Here is a 17,090-nt window from a genome sequence, read left to right on the forward strand (position 1 = left end):
TAAACACAAGATTTTACGGTATTTGTTAACATTTACGATTGTGTTTGGTACAAGCTGATGTTGCCAGAGCGGCACGCGATTTACCTGTGGATTGGGGACAGTACTCAAGTCTATAAATAAAACTAGCTTCACTCAGTCCAATACATTGATACAAGTCAGCGACAGAGCGGTCGGGGTTCTATATACACGCATGTTCCTCAGTTGGGGTAGCACGGCTGTAATTTTTATGACATCATTACCTTTTGTATGACCATACCTTTGTTGTTTGTCCATACCTTTGTTATATGCACCATACCTTTGTTGTTAGTCTATACCTTTGTTGTTTGACCATACGTTGTATATGACATACCTTTGTGGTTTGACCTTACCTTGTTGTTGTTTGACCATTAACTTTTGGTGTTTGACCATATGTTGTTATGACGCATACATTTGTTGTCTGGGGACCATACCATTTGTTGTTTGACCATACTGTTGCATGACCATTACCTATGTAATTTGACCACCATACCTTTGTAATTTGACCTTACCATTTGTTGTTGACCATACTTTGTTGACATTACCTTTGTTGTTTGACCATACCTATACTTTGATGTTTGACCATACCTTATGATTGTTGACCAAACCGTCCTTGTTTATTACCTTACCTTTGTTGTTTGACCCATACCTTTGTTGTTTGGACCATACGTTGTTATGACCATACCTTTTGTTGTTTGAACCTTTAACTTTGTTGGTTTTACCTACATTGTTATGACCATATGCCTTTGTTGTTTGACATACATTGTTATGACCATACTTTGTTGGTATGTCCATACCTTTGTTGTTTGACCATACATTGTTATGACCATACCTTTGTTGTATGACCATACCTTTGTTGTTTGACCATTCCTTTGTTGTTTGACCATACCTTGTTGTATGACCATACCTTTGTTGTATTTATGACCATACCTTTGTTGTTTGACCATACATTTTGATGTATGACCATACCTTTGTTGTATTGACCATATCTTTGTTGTAGTTTGTTGACCATACCTTTGTTGTTATGACCCATACCTTTAAATATTGTTTGACCATACCTTTAATGTTATAACCATGACCTTGTGTTGTTTTGACCATACCTTTATTATTATGACCCATACTTTTGTTGTGTGGCCCATACCTTTGTAGTCTTGACCCTACCTTTGTTGTATGACCATTTACATTGTTATGACCATACACTTTGTTGTTTGATCCATACCTTTGTAGTTTGACCATACTTTTGTTGTATGAACCATACATTGTTATGACCATACCTTTGTAATTGACCACACTTTGTTTGTATGACCATACCTTTGTTGTTTGTCATACCTTGTTGACCATACCTTTGTTGTTTGACCATAACTTTGTTGTATGACCATAACCATTGTTTATGACCATGAGTACCTTTGTTGTTTGACCATACCTTTGTTGTATGACCATACATTATTATGACCATACCTTTGTTGTATGACCATACCTTTGTAGTTTGACCATACATTGTTATGACCATACCTTTGTAATTTGACCACACCTTTGTTGTATGACCATACCTTTGTTGTATGACCATACATTGTTATGACCATACATTGTTATGACCATACCTTTGTTGTATGACCATACCTTTGTTGTTTGACCATACCTTTGTTGTATGACCATACATTGTTATGACCATACCTTTGTTGTATGACCATACATTGTTATGACCATACCTTTGTTGTTTGACCATACCTTTGTTGTATGACCATACATTGTTATGACCATACCTTTGTTGTTTGACCATACCTTTGTAGTTTGACCATACATTGTTATGACCATACCTTTGTAGTTTGACCATACCTTTGTTGTTTGACCATACCTTTGTTGTATGACCATACATTGTTATGACCATACCTTTGTTGTATGACCATACCTTTGTTGTATGACCATACATTGTTATGACCATACCTTTGTTGTTGGACCATACATTGTTATGACCATACCTTTGTTATTTGACAGGAGTGTGAGAACCACTGACATAGTGTTATCCTTCTGACTGGGCTGAGCATAGGGGAATATCAGGGGAGCAAACTCTGCCAGGGCATCAACATTCTTCTCATCTTCACGCAAAACGCCCTGTGTGTATAATTATAATAGTCATTATATCTCCATCAAGTCTTCCCATAAGTAAGCCTTTTACCGAGTCATACCCAGTGGTTATTACCTTTTGTGAACATACAACATAATATGACTAGTTGCCATACAACTTATGATAATATTGAAATATTGATGGAATGTAATAACATTTACAGGTGTTTACAGTTATGTAATATAAGTACATTCATGGCTATTGTGGAAGGCTTATATTACACAGCTATAGACCTATAATACTGCGATATCCTTCTATAGACCTATACTCCCCTATAATACTGCGATATCCTTCTATAGACCTATAACTCCCCTATAATACTGTGATATTCTTCTATAGACCAATTATTCCCCTATAATACTGCGATACTGCCATTCTATAGACCTATACTCTCCCAATAATACTATGCATCCTTCTATATACCTATATTCACCTTTAATAACTGTTATATCCTACTATAACCTATATACCTTCCTAATACTATGACAATCCTGCATAGATCCTTCTATAGGACATATACTCCCCTATAATAGACCTACCCATGATTTTATCTTCTATAGACCTATATTCCCCTGTAATACTGTGATATCCTTCTTTAAGACCTAATATTCCCCTGTAATACTGTGATATCCTTCTATAGACCTATATTCCCTATAATACTGTGACATCCTTCTATAGACCTATATTCCCCCCTGTAATACTGTGATATCCTTCTATAGAGACCTATATCCCTTTAATACTGCGATATCCTTCTATAGACTATACTCCCCTATAATACTGTGAACATTCCTTCTATAGACCTATATTTCCCCTGTAATACTGTGATATCCTTCTATAGACCTATATTCCCCTATAATACTGTGATATCCTTCTATAGACCTATAGCTCCCCTTTAACTGCAGATACTGTGACATCCTTCTATAGACCTATATTCCCCTGTAATACTGTGATATCCTTCTATAGACCTATCCTTTCCCCTGTAATACTGTGACAAATCCTTCTATAGACCTATACTGCGATATCACCTCTATAGACCTATATTCCCATGATATTACTATGACATCCTTATAGTGACCTATATTCCCCTGTAATACTTGTGATATCCTTCTGATAGACCTATATCCCCTATAATACTGTGATTTCCTTCTAATAGACCTATAATTCCCCCTATAATACTGTGATATCCTTCTATAGAACCTATATTCCCCTGTAATAACTGTGATATCCTTCTATAAGACCTATAGACTGTATTATACTGTGAATCCTTCTATAGACCTTTATTCCCACTGTATATCCTTCTATAGACTATATTCCCCTGTATTACTGTGATAATCCTTCTATTAAGACCATATTTAACCCCTATAATATTCCCCTCTAGAACCTAATTCTGTGACTGTGAATTCACTTCTATATACCCTATATTCCCCTATAATACTGTGATATCCTTATTTAGGACCTATATTACCCCTGTAATACTGTGATATCCCTTCTATAGACCTATATTCCCCTGTAATACTGTGATATCCTGATATCCTTCTATAGACCTATACTCCCCTATAATACTGTGATATCCTTCTATAGACCTATATTCCCCTGTAATACTGTGATATCCTTCTATAGACCTATATTCCCCTATAATACTGCGATATCCTTCTATAGACCTATATTCCCCTGTAATACTGTGATATCCTTCTATAGACCTATATTCCCCTGTAATACTGTGATATCCTTCTATAGACCTATATTCCCCTGTAATACTGTGATATCCTTCTATAGACCTATATTCCCCTGTAATACTGTGATATCCTTCTATAGACCTATATTCCCCTGTAATACTGTGATATCCTTCTATAGACCTATATTCCCCTGTAATACTGTGATATCCTTCTATAGACCTATACTCCCCTGTAATACTGTGATATCCTTCTATAGACCTATATTCCCCTGTAATACTGTGATATCCTTCTATAGACCTATATTCCCCCTGTAATACTGAGGATATCCTTCTATAGACCTATATTCCCCTATAATACTGTGATATCCTTCTATATAGACCTATATTCCCCTGTAATACTGTGATTTCCTTCTATAGACCTATATTCCCCTGTAATACTGTGACTGTTGAATCCTTCTATAGACCTATATTCCCCTGTAATACTGTGATATCCTTCTATAGGACCTATATTCCCCTATATCCTCCCTCTATATGTGAACTATACTCCCATAAATACTGTGATCATCCTTCTATAGACCTATATTCCCCTGTAATACTGTGATATCCTTCTATAGACCTATATTCCCCTATAATACTATGACATCCTTCTATAGACCTATATTCCCCTGTAATACTGTGATATCCTTCTATAGACCTATATTCCCCTGTAATACTGTGAATCCTTCTATAGACCTATATTCCCCTGTAATACTGTGATATCCTTCTATAGACCTATATTCCCCTGTAATACTGTGACTATCCTTCTATAGACCTATATTCCCCTGTAATACTGTGATATCCTTCTATAGACACTATATTCCCCTGTAATACTGTGATATCCTTTCTATAGACCTATATTCCCCTGATATCATTCTAATATTCCCCTGTAATACTGTGATATCCTTCTATAGACCTTATATTCCCCTGTAATACTGTGATATCCTTCTATAGACCTATATTCCCCTGTAATACTGTGATATCCTTCTATAGACCTATATTCCCCTGTAATACTGAGTGATATCCTTCTATAGACCTATATTCCCCCTGTAATACTGCGATATCCTTCTATAGGACCCTATATTCCCCCTGTAAACTCCCCTATAATACTGTGATATCCTTCTATAGACCTATATTCCCCTGTAATACTGGTGATATCCTTCTATAGACCTATATTCCCCTGACCTATAATACTATGACATCCTTCTATAGGACCTATATTCCCCTGTGAAATACTGTGACCTATATCCCTATAATACTATAGACCTATATTGCACCCCTGTAAATACTGTGATGATACCTTCTATAGACCTATACATCCCCCTGTAATACTCTATGACATCCTTCTATAGACCTATATTCCCCTATAATACTGTGATATCCTTCTATAGACCTATATTCCCCTGTGAAATACTATGAGACCTATATTCCCCCTGTATATCCTTCTATAGACCTATATTTCCCCTGTAATACTGGGTGATATCCTTCTATAGACCTATATACCCTTAATACTGTGATATTCCCTATGAGACCTATATTTCCCCTGTAATACTATGACATCCTTCTATAGACCTATATTCCCCTGTAATACTGTGAATCCTTCTATAGACCTATATTCCCCTGTAATACTGTGACATCCTTCTATAGACCTATATTCCCCTGTAATACTGTGATATTCCTTCTATAGACCTTCTATGTGAACCTATATTCCCCTATAATACTATGACATCCTTCTATAGACCTATATTCCCCTGTAATACTGTGAATCCTTCTATAGACCTATATTCCCCTGTAATACTGTGATATCCTTCTATAGACCTATATTCCCCCTGTAGGACCTACTGTGATATTATCCTTCTATAGACCTATATTCCCCTGTAATACTGTGATATCCTTCTATAGACCTATATTCCCCTGTAATACTGTGATATCCTTCTATAGACCTATATTCCCCCTGTAATACTGTGAATCCTTCTATAATACTATGTTTCCTTATATAGACCTATATTCCCCTGTAATACTGTGATATCCTTCTATAGACCTATATTCCCCTGTAATACTGTGATATCCTTCTATAGACCTATATTCCCCTAATAATACTGTGATTATCCTTCTATAGACCTATATTCCCCTGTTAATACTGTGATATCCTTCTGATATAGACCTATATTCCCCTGTAATACTGTGATATCCTTCTATAGACCTATATTCCCCTATGTAATACTATGACAATCCTTCTATAGACCTATGATTCCCCTGTAATACTGTGATATCCTTATCTATAGACCTCCCCTATAATACTATGACATCCCTAGTAATACTACGGTGATATCCTTCTATTGACCTATATTCCCCTGTAATACTGTGATATCCTTCTATAGACCTATATTCCCCTGTAATACTGTGATATCCTTCTATAGACCTATATTCCCCTGTAATACTGCGATATCCTTCCTTAGACCTATATTCCCCTGTAAGAACTGTGATATCCCTTCTATAGAAATATTCTATAATACTATGACATCCTTCTATAGACCTATATTCCCCTGTAATACTATGAATCCTTCTATAGACCTATATTCCCCTGTAATACTGTGAATCCTTCTATAGACCTATATTCCCCTGTAATACTGTGATATCCTTCTATAGACCTATATTCCCCTGTAATACTGTGATATCCTTCTTATATAGACCTATATTATTCCCCTGATATCCTTTATAATACTGTGATATCCTTCTATAGACCTATATTCCCCTGGTATTCCCTCGTGAATACTGTGATATCCTTCTATAGACCTATATTCCCCTGTAATACTGTGATATCCTTCTATAGACCTATATTCCCCTGTAAATACTGCGATATCCTTCTATAGACCTATATATTCCCCTGTAATACTGTGATATCCTTCTATTAGACCTATATTCCCCTGTATACTGTGATATCCTTCTATTAGACCTATATTCCCCTGTAATACTGTAGATATCCTTACAATAGACCTACCTATATTCCCCTGTAATACTGTGATATCCTTCTATAGACTATATATCCTTCTATAGACCCTGTATCCCCGTAATACTGTGATATCCTTTATATACTCCCCCTGTAATACTGTGATATCCTTCTATAGACCTATATTCCACCTGTAATACTGTGATCCTATCCTTCTATAGACCTATATTCCCCTGTAATACTGTGATATCCTTCTATAGACCTATATTCCCCTGTAATACTGTGATATCCTTCTATAGACCTATATTCCCCTGTAATACTGTGATCCTTCTATAGACCTATATTTCCCCTATAGATCCCTATATTCCCCTGTGTAATACTGTGATATCCTTCTATAGACCTATATTCCCCTGTAATACTGCGATATCCTTCTATAGACCTATATTCCCCTGTAATACTGTGATATCCTTCTATAGACCTATATTCCCCTGTAATACTGTGATATCCTTCTATAGACCTATATTCCCCTATAATACTGTGACATCCTTCTATAGACCTATATTCCCCTATAATACTGTGATATCCTTCTATAGACCTATATTCCCCTGTAATACTGTGATATCCTTCTATAGACCTATATTCCCCTGTAATACTGTGATATCCTTCTATAGACCTATATTCCCCTGTAATACTGTGATATCCTTCTATAGACCTATATTCCCCTGTAATACTGTGATATCCTTCTATAGACCTATATTCCCCTGTAATACTGTGATATCCTTCTATAGACCTATATTCCCCTATAATACTGTGATATCCTTCTATAGACCTATATTCCCCTGTAATACTGTGATATCCTTCTATAGACCTATATTCCCCTGTAATACTGTGATATCCTTCTATAGACCTATATTCCCCTGTAATACTGTGATATCCTTCTATAGACCTATATTCCCCTGTAATACTGTGATATCCTTCTATAGACCTATATTCCCCTATAATACTGTGATATCCTTCTATAGACCTATATTCCCCTATAATACTGTGATATCCTTCTATAGACCTATATTCCCCTGTAATACTGTGATATCCTTCTATAGACCTATATTCCCCTGTAATACTGTGATATCCTTCTATAGACCTATATTCCCCTGTAATACTGTGAATCCTTCTATAGACCTATATTCCCCTGTAATACTGTGATATCCTTCTATAGACCTATACTCCCCTATAATACTGTGACATCCTTCTATAGACCTATACTCCCCTATAATACTGTGACATCCTTCTATAGACCTATACTCCCCTGTAATACTGTGAATCCTTCTATAGACCTATATTCCCCTGTAATACTGTGATATCCTTCTATAGACCTATATTCCCCTATAATACTATGACATCCTTCTATAGACCTATATTCCCCTGTAATACTGTGATATCCTTCTATAGACCTATATTCCCCTGTGATAATACCTATGATCATCCTTCTATAGACCTATATTCCCCTGTTATACTGTGATATCCTTACTATAGACCTATATTCCCCTGTAATACTGTGATTTATCCTTCTATAGACCTTTATTTCCCCTGTAATACTGTGATATCCTTCTATAGACCTATATATTCCCCTGTAAATTACTGTGATATCCTTTCTATAGACCTATACTCCCCTATAATTCCTGATATCCTGTCCCCTTAATACCCCTGATAATACTGTGATATCCTTCTATAGACCTATACTCCACCTGTAATACTATGACTATCCTTCTATAGACCTATATTACCCTATAATACATATTGACATCCTTCTATAGACCTATATTCCCCTGTGTAATCACTGTGATATCCTTCTTATTGACCTGTAATATTATCCCTTCTATAGATCCTATATTCAAATAATACTGTGATATCCTTCAATAGGACCTATATTCCCCTGTAATTCTGTGATTATCCATTCTATGAGACCTATATTCCCCTGTAATACTGTGATATCCTTCTATAGACCTATATTCCCCTGTAATACTGTGATATCCTTCTATAGACCTATATTCCCCCTGTATAAATACTGTGATATCCCTTCTATAGACCTATATTCCCCTGTAATACTGTGATATCCTTCTATAGACCTATATTCCCCTGTAATACTGTGATATCCCTTCTATGTGACCTATATCCGAGACCTCCCCTGTAATACTGTGATATCCTTCTATAGACCTATATTCCCCTGTAATACTGTGATATCCTTCTATAGACCTATATTCCCCTGTAATACTGTGATATCCTTCTATAGACCTATATTCCCCTGTAATACTGTGACATCCTTCTATAGACCTATATTCCCCTGTAATACTGTGATATCCTTCTATAGACCTATATTCCCCTGTTAATACTGTGATATATCCTTCTATAGACCTATATTCCCCTGTAATACTGTGATATCCTTCTATAGACCTATATTCCCCTGTTAATACTGTGATATCCTTCTATAGACCTATATTCCCCTGTAATACTGTGATATCCTTCTATAGACCTATATTCCCCTGTATAATACTGTGATATCCTTCTATAGACCTATATTCCCCTGTAATACTGTGATATCCTTCTATAGACCTATATTCCCCTATAATACTGCTGATATCCTTCTATAGACCTATATTCCCCTATAATACTGTGATATCCTTCTATAGACCTATATTCCCCTGTAATACTGTGATATCCTTCTATAGACCTATATTCCCCTGTAATACTGTGATATCCTTCTATAGACCTATGTTCCCCTGTATATACTGTGATATCCTTCTATAGACCTATATTCCCCTGTAAATACTGTGATATCCTTCTATAGACCTATATTCCCCTATTAATACTGATGACATCCTATCCTTTCTATAGACCTAAATTCCCCTGTAATACTGTGATATCCTTCTATAGACCTATATTCCCCTGTAATACTGTGATATCCTTCTATAGACCTATATTCCCCTATAATACTGTGACATCCTTCTATAGACCTATATTCCCCTATAATACTGTGAATCCTTCTATAGACCTATATTCCCCTGTAATACTGTGATATCCTTCTATAGACCTATATTCCCCTGTAATACTGTGATATCCTTCTATAGACCTATATTCCCCTGTAATACTGTGATATCCTTCTATAGACCTATATTCCCCTGTAATACTGTGATATCCTTCTATAGACCTATATTCCCCTGTAATACTGTGATATCCTTCTATAGACCTATATTCCCCTGTAATACTGTGATATCCTTCTATAGACCTATATTCCCCTGTAATACTGTGATATCCTTCTATAGACCTATATTCCCCTGTAATACTGTGATATCCTTCTATAGACCTATATTCCCCTGTAATACTGCGATATCCTTCTATAGACCTATATTCCCCTGTAATACTGTGATATCCTTCTATAGACCTATATTCCCCTGTAATACTGTGATATCCTTCTATAGACCTATATTCCCCTGTAATACTGTGATATCCTTCTATAGACCTATATTCCCCTGTAATACTGTGAATCCTTCTATAGACCTATATTCCCCTGTAATACTGTGATATCCTTCTATAGACCTATATTCCCCTGTAATACTGTGATATCCTTCTATAGACCTATATTCCCCTATAATACTGCGATATCCTTCTATAGACCTATACTCCCCTATAATACTGCGATATCCTTCTATAGACCTATACTCCCCTATAATACTGTGATATCCTTCTATAGACCTATATTCCCCTGTAATACTGTGATATCCTTCTATAGACCTATATTCCCCTGTAATACTGCGATATCCTTCTATAGACTTATATTCCCCTATAATACTGCGATATCCTTCTATAGACCAATACTCCCCTATAATACTGTGATATCCTTCTATAGACCTATATTCCCCTGTAATACTGTGATATCCTTCTTTAGACCTATATTCTCCTGTAATACTGTGATATCCTTACATAGACCTATAATTCCCAGTAATATTGTGATGACCTTACATAGACCTATATTTACCTGTAATACTGTGATAGCCATATCCTTCTGGTCCTTCTGTAGATATGCTCTTGCTAACATCACCTGTGAAAAACAAAGAAACAGATAAAATGTATGTGTATGCTTTTCCTGAGTATGAAATGCGTAAGTGTGCTTTCCGAAACTGTGTTAGTTTTTCCTTGCCTTAAAACTGATGTAAACTTCTTTCAAAATTGGTGGAACTTGAGTAGATATTTGCAAAGTGAGTTGAATTTGCCCATGAAAACGAATTAAGTATGATGGCTTTAAGTCCTCCAACAAATGATTTTATTATTGTATTAGTTTGTACAGAGATCAGTTGATGTGCTAATGGCTGCCTATTTGTGTACCTTAAACATAAAAACTTACAATGTAGACTATAGGATTACGGCAGATTATTAACCCCTGAGTAGCCGTGACCTATGACCTTTGAACTTGAACTGTACCTGTACATCATATTTAATGCCTTTGGGTCCCCCTCCTGAAGATCTCATCTCCTTACAGTATGTCAGTAGAAGTTCAATAGCTTTATCTGACTTCTTCATGTTCAGGTAACATTGCGCTTCCCTGCAATCACAATTAAACAGGGGAGGTAACACTAGACTTCCCTGTAATCACAATTAAACAGGGGAGGTAACACTGGACGTCACTGTAATCACAATTAAACAGGGGAGGTAACACTGGACGTCACTGTAATCACAATTAAACAGGGGACGTAACAGTGGACTTCCCTGTAATCATGAAATTAAACAGGGGAGGTAACACTAGACTTCCCTGCAATCACAATTAAACAGGGGAGGAAATACTGGGCTTCCCTGCAATCACAATTAAACAGAGGAGGTAATACTGGGCTTCCCTGCAATCACAATTAAACAGGGGAGGTAATACTGGGCTTCCCTGCAATCACAATTAAACAGGGGAGGTAATACTGGGCTTCCCTGCAATCACAATTAAACAGGGGAGGTAATACTGGGCTTCCCTGCAATCACAATTAAACAGGGGAGGTAATACTGGGCTTCCCTGCAAGGTGGCAGTGTACAGTAGATTTGAAAAATTCAGCAAAATAAAGTGCAGGCTTTAATTATGTACACACAGCTTTTTAACCTTAAATGACATCTATATAAAAGTATATATATTTTTAATCTACACAACATTTGCAATTGTTATGCAGAGTTCATTTTTGGACAGGTCTGCTTCTTGTGGTTTTGTGAGCCTGTAAAAACCATGGTAACCAAATTTGTTTTTTTGAAAAAATGCTAAAAATTGGGATTTTCAACCCAAAATTACACCCCCTCTAGGAGAATTTTTTTTCTTGGGCACAGTTTAAAACCAAGCATCACTGCCGTGATAGCGGAACTGAGCCTATTTCGACATAGGTATATCATTAAACTTTTGAGCTATCTTACCTCGTACCCCGGCTATCAATTTCTGCTGCTACAGTATTGAGTTTTTCCATCTGAGACGCACATTCGGATACCCTCTAAACCATTAATCTCGAACCCGTTTTGGGGAATTTCTTTATGCAAATGTGAAGCCTGCATATAATTCTCTAGATTGAATTCACCAATTTTAGGATATATACATTTTTTATTTTTTTATGCATATAATAAAACAGGGGCTTTCTGCTTAATAAAAATCTCACCCATGGCTATTCGGTCTTACTGTACACTGCTACCCAATCACAATTAAACAGAGGTAACAGTGGGCTTCCCTGTAATCATGAAATTAAACAGGGGGGGTAACACTGGGCTTCCCTGTAATCACAGAATTAAACAAGGGAGGTAACAACACTGGACCTCCCTGTAATCACAATTAAACAGGGGAGGTAACACTGGGCTTCCCTGTAATCACAGAATTAAACAGGGGAGGTAACACTGGGCTTCCCTGTAATCAAAATTCAACAGGGGGAGGTAACACTGGGCTTCCCTGTAATCACAATTAAACAGGGGAGGTAACACTGGGCTTCCCTGTAATCAAAGAATTAAACAGGGGACGTAACACTGGGCTTCCATGTAATCACAATTAAACAGGGGAGGTACCACTGGGCTTAAATGTAATCATGAAATTAAACAGGGGAGGTAACACTGGGCTTCCCTGTAATCACAATTAAACAGGGGAGGTAACACTGGACATCACTGTAATCACAGAATTAAACAGGAGGGGGAGTATACAATACAGGGGAGGTAACACTGGCTTCCCTGTAATCACAATTAAACAGGGGAGGTAACACTGGGCTTCCCTGTAATCACAATTAAACAGGGGGGACTGGGTAATCACAATTAAACAGGGGAGGTGGGCTTCCCTGTAATCACAATTAAACAGGGGAGGTAACACTGGGCTTCCCTGTAATCACAATTAAACAGGGGAGGTAACACTGGGCTTCCCTGTAATCAAAATTCAACAGGGGGAGGTAACACTGGGCTTCCCTGTAATCACAATTAAACAGGGGAGGTAACACTGGGCTTCCCTGTAATCACAGAATTAAACAGGGGAGGGGAGGTAACACTGGGCTTCCCTGTAATCAAAATTCAACAGGGGGAGGTAACACTGGGCTTCCCTGTAATCACAATTAAACAGGGGAGGTAACACTGGGCTTCCCTGTAATCAAAGAATTAAACAGGGGACGTAACACTGGGCTTCCATGTAATCACAATTAAACAGGGGAGGTACCACTAGGCTTAAATGTAATCATGAAATTAAACAGGGGAGGTAACACTGGGCTTCCCTGTAATCACAATTAAACAGGGGAGGTAACACTGGACATCACTGTAATCACAGAATTAAACAGGGGAGGTAACACTGGGCTTCCCTGTAATCACAATTAAACAGGGGAGGTAACACTGGGCTTCCCTGTAATCACAATTAAACAGGGAAGGTAACACTGGACGTCACTGTAATCATGAAATTAAACAGGGGAGGTAACACTGGACTTCCCTGTTATCACAATTCAACAGGGGAGGTAACACTGGACGTCACTGTAATCACAATCAAACAGGGGAGGTAACACTGGGCTTCCCTGTAATCACAATTAAACAGGGGAGGTAACACTGGGCTTCCCTGTAATCACAATTAAACAGGGGAGGTAACACTGGGCTTCCCTGTAATCACAATTAAACAGGGGAGGTAACACTGGGCTTCCCTGTAATCACAATTAAACAGGGGAGGTAACACTGGGCTTCCCTGTAATCACAATTAAACAGGGGAGGTAACACTGGACGTCACTGTAATCACAATTAAACAGGGGAGGTAACACTGGGCTTCCCTGTAATCACAATTAAACAGGGGAGGTAACAGTGGGCTTCCATGTAATCACAATTAAACAGGGGAGGTAACAGTGGGCTTCCCTGTAATCACAATTAAACAGGGGAGGTAACACTGGGCTTCCATGTAATCACAATTAAACAGGGGAGGTACCACTGGGCTTAAATGTAATCACAATTAAACAGGGGAGGTACCACTGGGCTTAAATGTAATCACAATTAAACAGGGGAGGTACCACTGGGCTTCCATGTTATCACAATTAAACAGGGGAGGTAACACTGGACGTCACTGTAATCACAGAATTAAACAGGGGAGGTAACACTGGGCTTCCATGTAATCACAATTAAACAGGTGAGGTAACACTGGGCTTCCATGTAATCACAATTAAACAGGGGAGGTACCACTGGGCTTAAATGTAATCATGAAATTAAACAGGGGAGTTACACTGGGCTTCCCTGTTATCACAATTAAACAGGGGAGGTAACACTGGGCTTCCTTTTAATCATAGAATTAGACATGGGAGGTAACACTTGGCTTCTTCGCAATCAAGTAATTAAACATGACGTTTCACATATTCTTTGGTGGCTGCTCGTTTTATTTCTGTAAAAAATGATAATATGAAATATTTGTTAACTTGTAAAGAAATAATAATTAATAATGTACACCCAAAAACCATGTGTACACAATCCATAGAAAATAAGAATTTTGACAGACCTGAGTGCTAGTTCTTTGTCGTTGTGGTTTTCTCTGGTTTTCTTACACCATTTTAAGGCTTTTTTTGGTCGTTCTGCCTTCAGATAGATATCAACTGAAATAAAAGTTGAAAGAGAAACATGGTTAAAACAAACTTTTTGGGACTTAACAACTTAAGCAGTGTGTTATAGAAATTCATTATAAACATGTAAAATACAACTTTTCATGCAATTTCGTAAGAGAGCTTGAATGTGAATAACAATGCTTTGTGAATAATTGTATTAAAGGAATTGATAAAAGTGCAGTTGTCTAAAAGAGCACTTGATCGCGAATACATGTACATGTATTAGCAAATGTGTGGAAAATAAAGAAGTCATGAAAGCAAAGTGGTTTTATGAATATATGTGTAACGACCTTCTCGTATTTTATTCAAATGTAGATATTTTATCTACTAGTAAGATGGATGAACTTCAGGAACTTGTAGAAAAATCGTTACCCAGTATAATCCTACTCACTGAAATCCACCAAAAGAACAAGATACTACCTCTGGACAACAGTTTCTATAAAATACCTGGATTTAGATGCTTCACCCCTCTGGACAACAGTTTCTATAAAATACCTCTATTTAGATGCTTCACACCTCTGGACAACAGTTTCTATAAAATACCTGGATTTAGATGCTTCACCCCTCTGGACAACAGTTTCTATAAAATACCTGGATTTAGATGCTTCACCAACAACAGTGAAGGACGTGGAGTAGCCATTTATATCTCGGAACAAATCACAGTCCAGCAAGTAAAATTTACAACAACCTTTGAAGAGTACCTAGCTGTTGAAATCAAGTTGAGTAATGGTGACAAGCTACTTAATGCAAATATCTACCGTAGCCCCAACAGTACAGCTGAAAATTTCACCTACCTAACAAATTTAATGAGAGAAGTGTCAAATAGAAACGTAAAACATGTTCTGATCACTGGAGATTTCAACTTTCCTGAAATAAATTGGACTGACTGGACAACTAGTACGTCAGAAAACCATATATCTACTCGTTTCTTGGAGTGTGTTTGAGACACTTTTTTATATCAACATATCCAAAAGCCTACCAGATATAGGGAAGGTCAAAATCCATCTGTACTGGATCTAGTTTTTAGCAACGACGAACAGATTGTCAACGATGTTAACTATCTTCCAAGTATCGGAAGGAGTGACCATATTTTATTGCCTTTTAAACTGAGTGTATTACATTGTGACCATCATACTAAACAGGAGAGGAGGAATTATCACAAAGGGCATTACGACGGTATACGCGAAGAACTAACCTCTGTCAACTGGCTAAACATCATTCAGGTTGAGGACATGTCAACGAACCAAGCATGGAATGTTCTTGTTGAAACCATAACCAAACTAATTGAAGATAAAATACCCGTGAACAAGACATTCCCAGCTAGGAAGCGTTGGAAGCCCCATCTTGACAACGAAGCCAAGCAGTCAATCCGACAAAAAAGGCGGAAGTGGGTCCGATACCTTCATTGTAAAACAGAAAATAACTTTAAAGTGTATCAGAGAGCCAGGAACACTGCAACACGACAGATTTGACATTCACACTATTATTATGAAAAGAAACTAGTGCAAGACATTAAAGATAACAGCAAGCTCTTTTGGAAATATGTCAGAGAAAAAACACGAACAGGAATGTCTATAACCAACGTGGTAAAAGAGGATGGTACTAACACCACTAACCACTATGATACCGCCAATGAGCTGAATAACTACTTTGGATCAGTCTTTAACCCACCAGAAAGTGAAGACCCACCACACTTCCAAGAGAGACCATATCAAACAGAACTTGATGATATTGAATTCCACAGGAGTTTAATTGAAAAAACTATAAAGAAATTAAACCCTAATAAATCTCCAGGGCCTGACATCTTTCATCCTAAACTTCTTGTTGAAACTTCAAATGAAATATCACAACCTTTGGAAATATTATTCAGGAAATCTTAAGACGAAGGAAACTGACAACTGGCGAATTGCAAATGTGACTCCTTTATACAAGAGTGGGAATCACAACAAAGTGGAGAATTACCGTCCAATAAGTCTGACTTCAATCCCAGGCAAAATTCTCCAAAGAATCATTAGGGACAAGCTCGTAGATCATATGGACAGGAATCATCTCTTCACAGAACATCAACATGGCTTTATAGATCTGGTAAATCCTGTACTACCAATCTATTGGAGGTCCTTGAACACTGGGAATAAGCCATAGACAAAGGGAGTAATGTCGATTCGATTTATATAGACTTCA

At 37.2% G+C, this 17,090-nt stretch overlaps 1 protein-coding gene across 1 annotated transcript in view; it reads right to left on the reverse strand.

The window, feature by feature from the left end:
- Positions 1-14,900, reverse strand: part of LOC138322344 (uncharacterized) — a 55,021-nt gene extending 40,121 nt beyond the window's left edge. The window contains exons 1-4 of the mRNA XM_069266383.1: positions 14,807-14,900; positions 11,278-11,398; positions 10,835-10,897; positions 1,960-2,127 (exon numbers count right to left, since the gene is read on the reverse strand). Of these exons, the coding sequence (XP_069122484.1) occupies positions 1,960-2,127; positions 10,835-10,897; positions 11,278-11,376 (330 nt within the window). The 5' untranslated portion in view covers positions 11,377-11,398; positions 14,807-14,900. The remainder of the gene's footprint in view (positions 1-1,959; positions 2,128-10,834; positions 10,898-11,277; positions 11,399-14,806) is intronic.
- Between the last annotated feature and the right edge of the window lie 2,190 nt (positions 14,901-17,090).

The sequence above is a fragment of the Argopecten irradians genome, chromosome 4 (assembly GCF_041381155.1).
Source record: "Argopecten irradians isolate NY chromosome 4, Ai_NY, whole genome shotgun sequence".
NCBI lineage: Eukaryota > Metazoa > Mollusca > Bivalvia > Pectinida > Pectinidae > Argopecten > Argopecten irradians.